At 51.4% G+C, this 14,380-nt stretch overlaps 1 protein-coding gene and 1 long non-coding RNA gene across 2 annotated transcripts; one reads left to right on the forward strand and one right to left on the reverse strand.

The window, feature by feature from the left end:
• Window positions 1-3,674: 3,674 nt before the first annotated feature.
• CHAC1 (ChaC glutathione specific gamma-glutamylcyclotransferase 1) lies at window positions 3,675-5,988 on the reverse strand. The gene is made up of 3 exons (XM_006932672.5): window positions 5,629-5,988; window positions 5,187-5,222; window positions 3,675-4,732 (listed from the first exon to the last, which is right to left on the reverse strand). The coding sequence occupies exons 1-3, from the start codon at window positions 5,857-5,859 to the stop codon at window positions 4,331-4,333; spliced, it is 669 nt and encodes a 222-aa protein (XP_006932734.2). The 5' UTR covers window positions 5,860-5,988; the 3' UTR covers window positions 3,675-4,330.
• A 386-nt stretch (window positions 5,989-6,374) lies between these two features.
• On the forward strand, window positions 6,375-7,590 carry LOC109500705. Its single transcript, XR_002742963.2, has 2 exons — window positions 6,375-6,735; window positions 6,906-7,590. It is a non-coding gene; the product is annotated as an uncharacterized LOC109500705 (long non-coding RNA).
• The last annotated feature ends 6,790 nt before the right edge of the window (window positions 7,591-14,380 follow it).

Genomic DNA, 14,380 nt, shown 5'->3' on the forward strand with positions numbered 1-14,380 from the left:
GGTGTGAGGGCACTCCTGTGCCTCCTGTCTTCCACAGCGGGAGCTTGACCTACCATAGACTCAATAAACAGCAGTTGAACTGGCTGATCCTTCCTACTCACCCCTGGTTCTCCAGAACGGTGCCCTTGGAGATGGACAAGTTGATTCCCTAGTTGCCTGCTAACTCTGAAATCCCTTAATACTGCAGCCTAGGCCTCGGCAGTCAGCCATCACTCTGTTTGAATCCCACCAGCAAAAAATAAATAATTTTTTTTTTTAATGCCACTATACCAGAAGTCCTGAGAAATGGCCCCGGAATGCCTGTGGATCCCCAAAACCCTCTCAGGAGGACTGCAAGGTCAAAATTATTTTCATAGTCAAACTAAGAGGTTACCTGCCTTTTTACTCACATTTCCTCTCAAGTGTAGAGTGGAGTTTTCCATAACTTTATGAAAGGTGGATTTGCAACAAAATGAATGCAGAAACAAATGAGAACCCAGCTGCTTTCATCAAGCAAAAAATTAAGAACATAAAACAGCGCTGTTCTTTTCAGTAAATTTGCTTGTTTTGGAAAAGATTCATTTTTCCTTAAAAATGTTAAAGTTTATTTTAAGGAGAGAGTACGCAAGTGGGGGAGGGACAGAGAGAGAGGGAGAGAGAATCCCAAGCAGCACCACTCAGAGTTCCAATTCCACAAACTGTGAGATCATGACCTGAGCTGAAATCAAGAGTCAGACCCTTAACAACTAAGCCACCCAGGCGCCCATAAAAATACATTAACATGTAATAGATTGTTTTTATTTTTAGTAATACATTTTACACTTCTCCATTTGAATCTCTAATACACTAAATGTTGCCAAATGTTACATCCCAGGTAAACAACAACCCCTGGGATCCTCAGTTTTTAATTTGTAAAGAAGTCCTGAGACCCCCTACATCCTCATACCTTCCATCACCCCTCTGTTGCGTCTCTCAGCAATTTCTTTTTTTATTTTTGAGAGAGAGAGAGACAGAGCGCAAGCAGGGGAGGGTCAGAGAGAGAGGGAGACACAGAATGGCAAGGAGGCTGCAGGCTCTGAGCTGTCAGCACAGAGCCCGATGCAGGGCTGGAACTCATGAACCGCAATATCATGACCTGAGCCCAAGTCAGACACTAACCAGCTGAGCTACCCAGGCACCTTTTTTTTTTTTTTTTTTTTTAATATTTATTTTTGAGAGAGAGCAAGCATGAGTGGAGGAGGGGCAGAGGGGGGGGGAAGACAGAGGATCTGAAGTAGGCTCTGTACTGATAGCCCAGAGCCCAATGTGGGGCTCAGACTGAGCCGAAGTCGGACACTTAACTGACTGAGCTACCCAGGTGCTCTAGCAATCAATTTCTTCAGTGATCTCCTTCCCCTCCTACAGGTTCCCCAGCTCTGTGGCTTCATGCCACTCTTCTGAAATTGCTCTGAGGCCATAGAGCACCCTCTGCTATTTCATCTAATGGATGCTCCTCTCTCTTTATTGCCCTGACCATTCAGCAGCATTACCCTGGTGGTTCTATCTCTCCAGCTGCTTGCTCTCCACTTTTCTTGCTTCACTCAAGCCACCAGGGCTGAGCATGGGCCCTGTTCTCTTTTCTCCCCACTTCCAAGGCTTTCAAGTACTGTCTCCGTGTGTATGGCCCCAGATCTCTTACTCCAGCCCATATTTCTCTCTGAATCACAGACCCACATTCCCCAGCTGCCCCCTGAATATCCATGTGGATGCCATTGCCCTACACAGGCATCCCCAGATCAAACACTCATGCAGAGCTGATCTCTACCCCTGCCCTTCCAGACCTACAACTGTACTAGCAGCCCTGGACCTCTACCCCTCCCTCGATCTCCTCTTCATCCAGCCACACCCAACCCTGCCAGCCTCATGCCCTGGCGACTGTCAGATCTATCCTCCCTTCTGTCCCCACTGCCTCACCTCAGCTCAGGCCACCTTCATCCTTCCCTCGGCTGTCTTTGGCCTTCCTGCTCCAACCTGACAGAAACCAGGGCTCCTCTTAAGCAGTCTTTTCACTCAGAATTCACAGGAGGCCCCCACCAACCCAGGAGGGATGCCACCTCTACAGCACAGCTAATCAGGTCCAGCCACAGGATGTGGTCCTGCCACCTGTCCAGTCCCGTGTCCAATCCCCCATGCCACTCTGTGCACTCTGTCCCAGCTAGCCTGACCTTTCTTCCTTCTCTTGCACAAGTTGTTCCTTGCCTCTTTTCACCAGAGACCCCTTCTCAGGCCCAGAGCTTGGCCTCATCATTCTCTCTCCCAGAAAGCCTTCCCTGACCACCACCTCCATGTCAGGAGCCCACTCTTGGCCTCCCATCACAGCACATTTCATGCTAAATGGTCCCATTCAGAGTCTCTTAGTACCCTAAGGAGGAAGATTGCTTCACTGCCATATCCCCAGTGCCCAGGTCAGTGTCTGGCATACAGCAGTTTAGTAAATACTTGAATGAATAAGGCTTGAGGAATGGGAGCCCATGTACAGCTGACAGGAAGCCCTCCCCACCCCTGCTTGGTAGAGAGCAGGGCTCTGTTCTGAGCACCCAAACTGGCTGTCTTGCCCTGCCCTGACCCAGGAGGCGCTGTCCAAGTCTCCCTGCCACCCGCTGCCCCCTCCTGCTGTGTTGCCCTGACAAACTCCCAGAAGAACTTGGCTGGACTCCACACTTCTCCCATCAATGGTAAGACACGAGGCCACCAACACACCGGGCACAACAGCTGCCCAACTTGGTCAGAGCTGACCCCTCTGGGGACACCCAGACCAATCCAGGGCACCAGCCATAACAGCAGCAGCAGCAAAACATACCACATAGCATCCCAATGTAAACTGATGCTCAGGGGACTGAAGAGTTTTTTGGAGGTCACTAGGCCAGTGAGGCTGGGGTGCAAGCAGGCTCTTCTGCTGCAAGAAGGCGGTCACCTGGGCCCTATACCCATTCTGCAGGCCCAGGACTAGAAGCTGAGCCCACTGAGACGTCATTCTGAGACCCTGGGGCTGGGATTTGCACTTGCGGATCAGGGTGGGGTGGAGCAGCCAGGGGCACACAGAGAGGGAACAAGTAGCAGCCAAGAGGGCACCCTGGCAACTCATTCCATTGTGAGCAAGACTCCTGGCAGGTCAAGTTAACAGAGAAAGCACAGATCACACCACAGTCCCAGAAGACAACAGTAAACACAATTTTGAACTCAAAATCACAGGGCCACTTAGGTCCTCCAGGCCAGAGTTCTCTGCTATCAGCACTACTCAAGTCATCACCACCCTACTCTAACCCACATGCTCCTTTAGCAGGAAGCCAGGGGTCGAGTCATGCTGTCACGAAGAGGCAGCAGCTAGAGGAAGACCTGGTGTGACCTCTAAGCCTGCCGGCCTATTTGGGGCAGCTGAGAGCAGGAGCAGGGCACCAGGTCTGTGGGAGGAACACTGCCTCCAGGGCTGCCGAGTAGAGCCACATGGACTGAATTCTGCACGACACTTAGTTGTGAATGGTGCCCGTGAGAGTGCTGTGCCCTGGCTGCTGGTCCTGCCTGCTCAGCTACCTGGAAGAGAGGGATGGAGACAAAGAGGGAGCCCCTGCCCCTCTCATGGGCCTTCCAGGGCTTTACCGTCTTACTTGCCCCAATGTCCCATCTGAAGAAAGAACCACAATGCAGCACAACACAGATAATAAGGGATCAGTTTATGGGTAACAGTATCGGTCAGACTGAGAAGGTACCAGGCCTTTAGTGAGGAGCTATAGGCCTCAACAGACAAGAAAACAGAGGAACAGGGAAACAAAGCCAGATGGCTAAAAGAGGCCCAGGCAACTGTGCCTGGGCTCCAGATCCAGTTCTGCCCTAGGAATGTGGGAGGAAGAGGAAGAGCAAGACCCGCAGGTGCCTCAGTTCTTGTAAGGCCCCCTTCTCTTCAATCCCTCCTGTCCCTTACCAGCAGGCTGGGACTTTTCACAGGTGGTATATTTCCGGGGCTAGGAACAGTTGGTCTGGGGATGGGGAGCCAGTGGCCTGGGTGGTATGGGGTTAGCAGCAGCACTGGGGGGAATCTAGTCAGGCACCGCTCAGCAGGGCCCCTATGTCCAGGGCAGGCCCCCCACCCTGCCCACTACACCAACATGGTGCAATAAATAGTTTCAAGTAATAAGTCAGTGTCAGGCAGGAGAACTGGAGACTGCTGAGATAGGCAGGGGCTCAGGGAGAGAAGCTCCCAGCCACCCACCAAGTCCTCTCAGTGACCTCCAGCTGTATCAAGTCCACTGTGTGCCACAGGAGTAGGGATGTGGCCCCATGTCTACGTGGGCACTCCCTGCAGGGGCTCAACCCCTCAGACCAGTGCCAAAGCCTGCTCAGTGGGGCAGAAACAGGGCAGCATGGTGCCCACAGCGTCCACGATGGCTGCCAGGTGCTCATCCTGTGCCTGGGGCCCACAGAGCTGCATGAAGTCTGCCAGGCGTAGCAAGTACTCGAGGTTGTGACCAGAGAAGCCGCGACAGGCCAGGATCTGAGTTGCAATGGCCTCTTCAGGCGCAGGGCCCAGGTAACCAGGATTTTGTGGGGTGGCCACATAAGCCAATGCCTTGAGTGGTTGGTCAGGGTTATCTTGGGGGTAGAAGGTGACTTCCTTGGTATCATAGCCACCAAGCACTGCCTCCCGCACGTTCAGGTACTTCAGGGCCTCGCTCACCTGCTCACCTTGAACCTGGTATGCCACACCCCAAGTGCAGCCCTAGGAGGAAACACGGACACCGGGGTCAGTCAAAACAGCTCCTGGCTGGTCCCACCTCAGGTCTGCGCTCTATAAGGCAAGTGGGCAGAGGACTGATGAGTCATCTAGTAGCAATACATCAAGCTCATTCTCCCTTTGTTAACAAGGGCTGACAAGGTGGTCTGCCCCCAAGGCAGAAGAGGATTCCTACTCAGAGTGTGGCTTGGGAACCAGTGGTATCATCTGTACACTTAAGTCAAATGTGAGGAATTTAAGGCCCCGCCCTGGTCCATTTAAATTGAAATCTGCATTTTAACAAGGTCCTCAGAGGGTTCTTGTGAAAAGCACTGAGCTAGACCACCCTTCCCCTCAGCCAGTGTGGCACCTAATCTAGCCTGCAGCCAAGGACACATAAGCTCTCTTAGACCCTCCATGCTAGGCCCTATGGGATCTTTCTCTTGACTTGGACACTTACCTCATGATCTTCAAGTAGGGTCACCACACGGCCAGGCTGAGGAGAAAGGACAGATTTTGAAAAAGATAAGTTAGGCATCAGCTCCGCCACCGGTACTAAAGGAAACCCTTATTAACACTGCTGGCCCAGGCCTCAGAGAACCCCACGCATCCAGGGGAAAGTGGAGAGAGTGATGCATGACTACAGGAGAAACAGACACATGGCAGTGGCCCAAACTGATAAATCAGAAACATTCATCAACATTGTGATCCACAGGATCACAGATTCCAGCCATCACAGTGATCTACTGGGCACCGAAATTTAAGCCACAAAGCCCAAGCACAGGTTTATACACTTCCTCCACCAGCACGGAGGCACCGGCTGCCCAGAGAACCCCAGGGCACTGCTGCCCACTACCCTGCCCCCAACTCCTGCATTCCCCTGAGCATAGTCAGATGCTCACCATCTTGTCGCTGCCCCGATGGAAGGTGTCTCCCTGCCAGAAGCGGCGGCTATAGCCGCGCACGAACCCCACACGGCTGTCACTGTAGGCGAAGTCGGGCCTCCACACGAGAGAGCCGTACCCGAAAATCCACAGGGCTTGGGGGTCACCGTCATCCCGGGGGTGCTGCACCGGTGACGAAGTGGGCGGCGAGGCGGGAGGGGTGTTCTGGGCTGTGGACTCCTGCTTCATGGTGCCGGGCACAGGGACGAGCCCGGCGGCCTCCGGGGCTGGTCTCCGGCGCGGGCACGGAAGGACCAACGGACGCGCACACCTGGCCTGGCACCGCTTGGTCGCTCCAGCTGCGCGGCCCCTTCGGAGGCGCCTTTTAAACCCTCCGGCCAGGAGGGCCCCCGCCCACCGCGCCAGCTGTCGCGGTGATTGGGGCGGGGCAAGTCCCCTTTTGACCAATCACCTTCGTGTTTTGCTTCCCGGTTAACCGCGCCGCCCTCTGAGTGGGTAACTGAGGGACCTGCCCCAGACCCAGCTCGCCCGCTGATTGGCTCGGTTCCACCTCTGTAGCAAATCTGGCAGGAGTGATGCAACCGCGGGGGAGGTTTTCCCAGCTCCGGCATGCAGCAAGGGCACCTCGGATTGCGTCAGGCGGCGGGCAGTGGGCACCGACGCGGGCACTGGTCGTCTCTCCGGCAGCCCCTCCATGGCCTGGGCCCTTCAGCAACCAGGACCGGCGGGTCACAGGTGGGCGTCGCCTCAGCATCCCTGCGGGTGCACCTGGTCGGGTCACTGCCCCCAGTTAGCACGGACTCATTACCAAGGCCTGTGCAGGGCACGTCCCGCAGGAGCTCTATGGGAGGCGTAAGCGCCGGTCTCGGGTTCCTCCGCCTGGGAACACGTCACGTACTCTAGAGAAGCAGTTGGAGACACCTTCTGCATTCCACACAGGTGCCTCACGCGGTTGGCCCGCGTGAGCAAATGGAGAAACCGAGTCACGGGGCTGGCAAGTGGTTCTGCAGAAGCTGCGAGGCTGAGTCAGGCCGGGCGCCGGGAACTTGCGGGCCTCACGTGAGGGGTACGCCCAGGGCCAGTTGTGGAACCCTCTGAGCCCAGGTAGGCTTGGGGTGGAGCACTTGCAACCACCTATGTCACTTTGGTGGTGGTGTCCAGACCTGCGGAGAGAGGCCATAAAGACAGGCCTCTGTCCTTCTCTGCCCTGAGGCGAGAAGTTTAGTTCTGCTCAGACCTGAAACTTTTGCAACAATGATTGGGTTCATCCTTAGGCACAGAAGTTCCAGGACCTTCCGTAAGCGGCAGGCAACGCAGCCAAATTGACGCTCCCAGACGACGGTGAGCAGCTACCGGCCTTCTCTCTTGGCTGTTGGCCTCCTGACCCACGGAGGGTCTGCAGGCTGTCTGGGTTGAGCCTCCTCAGCAGGGGCAAAAGGCTGCCCCTGGGGATGTCTCTGGCTGGAAAGGGGGAACAGAGACAGCAGCAGACCTGCCCCGTCCCCCCCCGCCCCCCACACTGCAGAACAGCCTCGGGGAAACTGCTAATGAGGTCCAGGGTGAGCCCTCTGGCAGGCGAAATGGGCAATATTGCTTCTCATTATATTCTAATTAGATGTTTAAACTAAAAATCACCTGCACACTTAAAGTAGTCGTTCCAAAAGTGTTTAAGATACACACAAAAGTGTGTAAGTTGCACTTCAGTGTGTAGAGTATGAAGCTAGTTCTGTAAAATCAAAATAAGTTACACATTAATATTTGTAAAAGAAGTAATCTGGAAGCATATACCTAAACTGTTAACAGAGCCTGTCACCAGAGAAGAACTTGCAATATTAAATGTAAATGTTTATGAAAAAGTTTGTTGGTGGTGGTAGCTGTTGTTTGTTTGTTTGGGTTTTGTCTCTTACAAGGAGCATGAATTACTTTTCCAATTGGAAAAAAAATACAGGCAAAATGGTTGTTTCTGGTCATTTTTTTCCCTCCATTCTCCATGTTCACTCTCCCCTCTTCTGTACCCCCCATCCTGTCCCCTTTAGTCCATATGGCCGCCTCCTTTGCTACTAGCTTCTTAAGAAGAATATCCCCACCTCCTCTACCACCTTTCAGTAGTGGGATAGGAGGCAGGAAACTGGTACCAACATATTCCTGGAAGCATCTAAATTTGCACAAACAGTGCTTTGAAACAGCAACTTAGTGATACAAATCAAAAGTCAAAATGTCCCTGGCCTTTGACCCAATACTTCCACTCCAGGAAATTATTCAAAATATGGGAAAAGTCATATGCCTAAATATTTTTCAATGCATTGTTATTTATTATAGCAAAACAAAAGAAAAGAAACTACCTAAATATCCCAAAATAGCTAAACATTTAAGTAACTTATAGGATTACTCCGCGTGGTGGAGAACTACAAAGAGAATAACTTAAATATGTAGCAATAGATGATTAAATAAATTTGATATAGACATAAAATTAAAGCTCTGTGGTCATTAAAACAGATGTATGCCTATACTTATTGACATGGGAACCTATCTGTGATGTATAATTCGGGGGAAAAACAAGTTATAAAATAACATAACTGTTTTAAACTTAAAAAGTCTATAGTGTGTATTTGCATAGAAAAAAAATCCAGAAGAACACATAAAAAGTTCAGTGATTACCTCTGAGTGGTAGGACTACATGAGATTTGCACTTTCTTTTTTATGCCAATTCAGATGGTCTGGGATTGTCTAAGAGAACATAAACCACTTCTATTTAGAAAAGAAAGTCAAAATAAAAATGCATTATGAGGGGCACCTGAGTGGCTCAGTCAGTTCTCACGGTTGTGAGTTCAAGCCCCACATTGGGCTCCGTGCTGGGTGTGAAGCCTACTTAAAAAAAAATCCACTAGGAAAACAATGTAGTAAAAATGCCTAGGACTACATAGTCAGGCAAAAATGCATAATAACCATCACATGCACTATGATTAAAACTATTAAAACAATAACAAGATACATGAGGAAAAAGAGGGGGGCATCATATACTAGTAATGGATGTGTTGCAGGTGATTCTTTGTTTTTCAAGGCTTATGAAATGTAATTTTTAATAATAAAGGTTTAAAGGGTAGGTAAGGTTTTCTGGGGGCTAAGAGGCAGAGAGTATATTGGAATTACCTGGGGAACATTTTCAAGATCAGACCTCCTCCCAACGGAAGAAAGCCGGCTGGTGAGGTCATCATTAAGAACCACTTGCTCCAGGAAAGTTAGGCCCTTCCTCCTCTGCTTCCACAACCTCTTACCTCGCTTCTGTTTATCGGTCCCCTCCACCTCATGCCTATAACAGAAATCATTTCTTGAATGCTTACCATGAGCTAGGTAGTTTGCTAAATGCTTTACATTCGTTCTAATTACAAACTTCTCCCCTTTGTGAGGGAAATATCATTTCACAGGTGAGCAAACTGAGCATAGGGGAGTTAGGTAACCCATTCCTGGTGATGCCACCGCAAGGCAAGTTGTGGAGCCTAGATCTAAAGGCAGGCAGTCCCACCCCAGAGCCTCCTTGCTGGTAAGCTTTGCATATCCTGCTTTCTGAGAACCTGAGAGCTCCCTGAAAGCAGACTTCTCTCTTAAGCCCCCAGGGGACTCACACAGGACTGGCTCATGGAAGGTTCTCCATAAAAATAGGTAGAAGAAGTGGAGCTTTTACTTTGAAAAGGCCAGGGCAGCCTGGGGTTCAGAGGAGGAGGAATCTTGCAAGACACAGGTTCAACCTTGACCTCTCAAAATAGGAATCCCCACAAAAGTTGGCCCAGGGGTCTTGGCCACTTCCTGGGAACAAGTCTTGCCTGTTTCCATTCCTCACTGATCCTTGCCAACACGTGTCTCCTTCCCTTCCAGTGGGACACTCCCAGGCAGTAAATCATCCCACTCAGCAGTGCCTCTGTAACATCTGCAAGCAGCCATCCCCACTTTCTTCTGAAAATCCCCTCAGGAAGGGGCTGCAGATGTCATACCCACAGAAGTACCAGCTCATGAGAGGATCACCTCCACCTCAAAGAGTGGCACATGATTTGCACATGAGGCACCCATGATGGCTTCCTTTTTTAGTCCTTTCCCAACTTAATCTTTCCTTATTGTTCCCCTTCAGGCAATCACTTCTCATTTCCTTATAATCTGTTCCTACTCACTTCTTCCAGTCACTGCAATCAACTTCTGGTATCATTGGACACAATCATCTGAAACGAGGGAAGGATGTGTTTGGAAGCTGGGGGAAATCATACTAATTTATTATGCTAACCGATGAGGTTACTTGATAAAGCTGCTGATCCCCAAGGGATGAAAACGCTTCCTAGACATGGGCTCTAAACCCAGCTTGCCCAGATTTGAGCCCAACTCCATCATTTACCATCAGGTTCACTGTCTCTCGTTCTCAGTTTTCTCAACTGTGAAATGAGGAATAATAGTATCCACCTTGTAGGTTCTGATGAGGACTGAAAGAAATAAAACCTCAGGGGAACCTGGGTGGTTCAGTCGGTTAAGCATCTGACTGGCTCAGGTCATGTTTTCGCAGTTTGTGAGTTCCAGCCCCACATCCGGCTCTGTGCTGACAGCTCGGAACCTGGAGCCTCCTGCAGATTCTGTGTCTCCCTCTCACTCTGTCTCTCTCTCAAAAATAAACGTAAGAGAGAGAGAAAGAACACCTCAGCCAGCACCTGGCTCCTTATTTTTACTACAAACTATACACTTTCCATTTTATTCAGGATAGAGCCATAGTCTACTATTGTGATTTATAACAAGAAATATATATTTGGTCTTCATCCTGTTCCTGGCACAGAGCTTCTAAAAGCCTTGGAATTTCCTCAGTGATAAGAGAAAGGTGATAAACAAGCTCATATCAACCACACCTGAGTTTAGTTTATTTATGTGTGGGGGGGGAACTTTTGGGAAGTCCCTAAGGATTGGGGGTGGGGGAAAGGCCTGGTTGCCAGGGAAACCAGCCATGTGATTAGAGGGTTGGAACTCTCAGCCCCAACTTCCATCCTCTGGGTAAGGGAGAGAAGGGCTAGAGATTGAGTTCAGTCACCTGTGGCCAATGATTTGATCAACCAATGATTCAATCAACCACACCTGTGTAATGAAGCCTCCATAAAAACCCCAAAGGACAGGGGTGTGGTCAGCTTCTGGGTTGTTAAATTCACGGGGGTGCTAGAAGGATGGCCCACTGAAAGAGGACCTGAAAGCTCTGGGCCCCTTCCCGCATACCTTGCCCTATGGGTCTCTTCCTTCTGGCTGCTCTTGAGTTATATCCGCTTATGATAAACCAGTAATTTAGTAATCTGAGTTCTGTGATCCACTCCAGCAAATTAATCAAACCTAAGGAGGGAGTTGTGGGAACCTCTACCCTATCTATAGTGGTTAGAAGCACAAGTAACCTGGACTTTTCACTGGCATCTGAGGTGGAGGCCGTCTTGTGGGGCTGATGCCGTCACTAGGCAGATGGTGTCAGGACTAAGTTAAATTGCCGCATGTCCAGCTGGGGTGGCAGAATTGCTGGGTATGTGGAAAACCCACAGGTCTGGTGTCAGAAGTGAAGTATGGTCATAGCAGAGTATTGAGAAGAGATGAAAAGCACAGGAAGGGTTTGTTTTTCTTCACTCTACCTCTCGAGTCTGACACAGGTCAGAAGAATTGAGTAGGTCAGGAAAGTGGTCATGGTATTGTTATTGATTCAATGGAGGAAACCTCCGGTTATCTCACCCTCCGGTCTTGCCATACAATTCACAGATTGTTCTAGCAAATAGGGTGCTAAAGGAGTGTCTTTAAAAGGCAGGACGGGTGACAGTCTGCCCCAAGCCCATTATTAATAGAACGGTTGCTTGAGCTGAGAGATTTTCTGTGCATGCTTGGAGGGGAGGGATGCTAAAATAAATGAGGGGCACCTGGTGGCTCAGCCGGTTAAGCATTCGACTCTTGTTTTGGGCTTAGGTCATGATCTCGCAGCTCATGGGTTGGAGCCCTGCATCGGGCTCTGCAATGACAGTACAGGGCCTACTTGGCATTCTCTCTCCCTCTCTCTTTATCTCTCCCCTACTGGTGCATGCACACATGCATCCACACTCTCTCTCTCAAAATAAACTTTAAAAGATAAATGGGGGCACCTGGGTGGCTCAGTCGGTTAAGCGTCCGACTTCGGCTTCGGTCATGATCTCACGGTTTGTGGTCTCGAGCCCCACATTGGGCCCCATGCTGACAGCTCAGAGCCTGGAGCCTGCTTCAGATTCTGTATCTCCCTCTCTTTCTGCTCCTCCCCCACTCAAGCTCTCTCTCTCTCTCTCTGTCTCTCTCTCAAAAATAAACATTAAAAAAATTTTTAAAATTTAATGAATAAAATAAATAATGCACAATCTATGAGGGGCTACACCTCCCACAGACTTCTGGGAGATAAGCGTGTCCTCACTTCCTTGGCCCACGTGCAAGGACATAGGTCCTGTCAACACTGGCAAAAGGATGGGAAGAAGGAATGGCTGAATCCCCCAATACAGTCTGCCTCAGGTGAGGGAGAAAAGACAGCTGTTGTGCTGGTTATGCCGGCTGGATCCAGGGCCAAGGGGGGAAGCTTACCTGGTTCCCTGTCTACAAAAGCAGGGACTGGAAGGATTCTCCCTTCCTGTGTCCTGACAGAAGGGTGCATGGGATAGTGGGAAAACCTGGCTCCACTTCTAGCTTCTAAGGAGGGAGGAAGACACAGCTGATAGGGCACCCTGGTGTGGCCAGCGTTCCAATTACTCAGACCTCAGACCACCTGGAAGGGGAGGGGCCAGGGCTCCAGCAGAGGGCTGGGATGACTGAGACTCTTTCCTGATTCTGAGGAGTGAGGAAGGTGCCTTTTGTGGCAGCAGGAAGTGGCTGGATGCAGGGCCGAGGAGAACGGCAGGGAGGAGCATGTCAGTGGAGTGGCAGGGATGCTGAGGAGGCCCATGGGACCAGAGCCGAATGTCAGACCCCGCAGAAATGCTACAGTGAGGTAAGACCTGGCTTAAGAGAATCTAGAAAAACAATCTATGTGGAGAAGTATATGACTCAGGCCCACAGAGAGCCAAGAAAGTAAAGCCCCTTAAATGAGAGCAGCTGGGACACCATCCCCCATGAGCCTATTGCAAATGGGAAGGAGATTCTAGAAACTTTTAGATAGAGGAGGAAGCACAGAGTGAATGGAGTCACCGGTGGAGAGGATACCGAACAGACTGGGCCTAAGAGGACGGGCCTGGCCTGATGTTTGCCAGGGTGGGCAAGGGACAGCAATTCTTGGACAAGCCAAGTGGCACGGGCAGTGCTAATGCCCATGGCTTGCTTTGCCTCCAAACTGAGCAAGGAAGCAGGAACACTAGAGACAGGCTGGCCATGCCTGGCAGGGCTTTGGCTCTGCCCTGCAGGGGGTGCCATGACATAGGACAGGCTCCTGCCCAGAGCTGACTTGTGGCTAAATCCAGAGTCTGGAGATGCTAGTTACCTTGTGTCTGCCGTAGCTTTGACTGTCTTTTTGGATCCTGCATTGTGGACTCAGAGGTCTTTGGGCATGAAGGGAACAGGCTGAGCCCGCTCTTGGCCTGAGTGTTAGAAGGGTACAGTGCCCCAGAGGCCAGGGAAAAGGTGGCAAAAGACACTTGTGACAGATCTCCAAGGGAAAGAGGACTATGGAGGACGTGGGGTCCTGCCATCCCTTCCCAGAGCCAGGGTCCCCTTTCCCCTATTCCCACATCAGAGGCTGACCTAAACAAGTAGTGTTCCTTGAAGACAGGGGCACGTCAGGAAGCAATGGTGGAGACAACCTGGGATCTCAGTCACCTCCTTGATCCTAAGGCTACTGCTGGGACTATCCAGCCAGCCTCCAAGCTCCTTTCTAGCCCACCACCCATCCTGTGGGCTGGGAGAGTAGAAGCTCCAGAAAATGGTTTGTTGGCATAAGCTTAAGAAGGATTAACCACCATTGGGGAACTCATTGCTGACGAATATTTTCATACACCAACTCATTCCAACCTCACAGTAATGTGCAAGAGGTATTAGCCTCCCCTAAGAGGTTAATTAACTGGATGGTTAGCCTCCTTGGGCAGAGACCATGTTTTATTGCCAATGACTGGCGTATAAAAGGTGCTTGATCAGTGTGGAAGGAACGCAGAAATAGATGGACTTGTGTCCCAGGTCACCTGGCAATGAGAAGTGTTGCTGCAAAGGAGCTTCAATCTCCCAACTCAGACCGGGCGCCCTTTCCAGGGCTGAGGACTGAGGACTGGGAGGTGGTGGGGGGAGCTGTTTGTATGCGAAAGAATCTCCTCTGGATACCCTGAGGCGTATTTCCGGGAGGCTTGCGCTGAGCTCTCTTCAGTTTACTCCCTCGGGGTGGGGGCCTGTAGAGAGCTCTGGGCCACAGAGACAAAAACAGAGCCGCCGCCCCGTCCCCCGGCTAGTCTCGTCGGGCCCCAGGACTGAGAAGGGCTGACTGCGGCCCCCAGCCGTGCGCAGCCCCGCCGGCCGCGCAGCGCCCTCTGGTGCCGGGCAGCGGGGACCCGGCAGTCCGGCCCGCTGGCCCGCCGGCGACACCCGCTTGCCGCGGCCCCGGCCCCGCGTGGGCTCCCAGGCCGGGGGCGGGATTAGGGGAGGCAGGAGGTGGAGACTAGCGGGTGGGGGCGTCTCCGAGAAACTCGCGGCCTTCGGCAGCTTCCCGGCCCGGGAAGTGAGCCGGGGTCGGGAGGCCGCAAACAGGAAGTCGGGCTGT

The sequence above is a fragment of the Felis catus genome, chromosome B3, assembly GCF_018350175.1.
Source record: "Felis catus isolate Fca126 chromosome B3, F.catus_Fca126_mat1.0, whole genome shotgun sequence".
Taxonomy (NCBI): Eukaryota; Metazoa; Chordata; class Mammalia; order Carnivora; family Felidae; genus Felis; species Felis catus.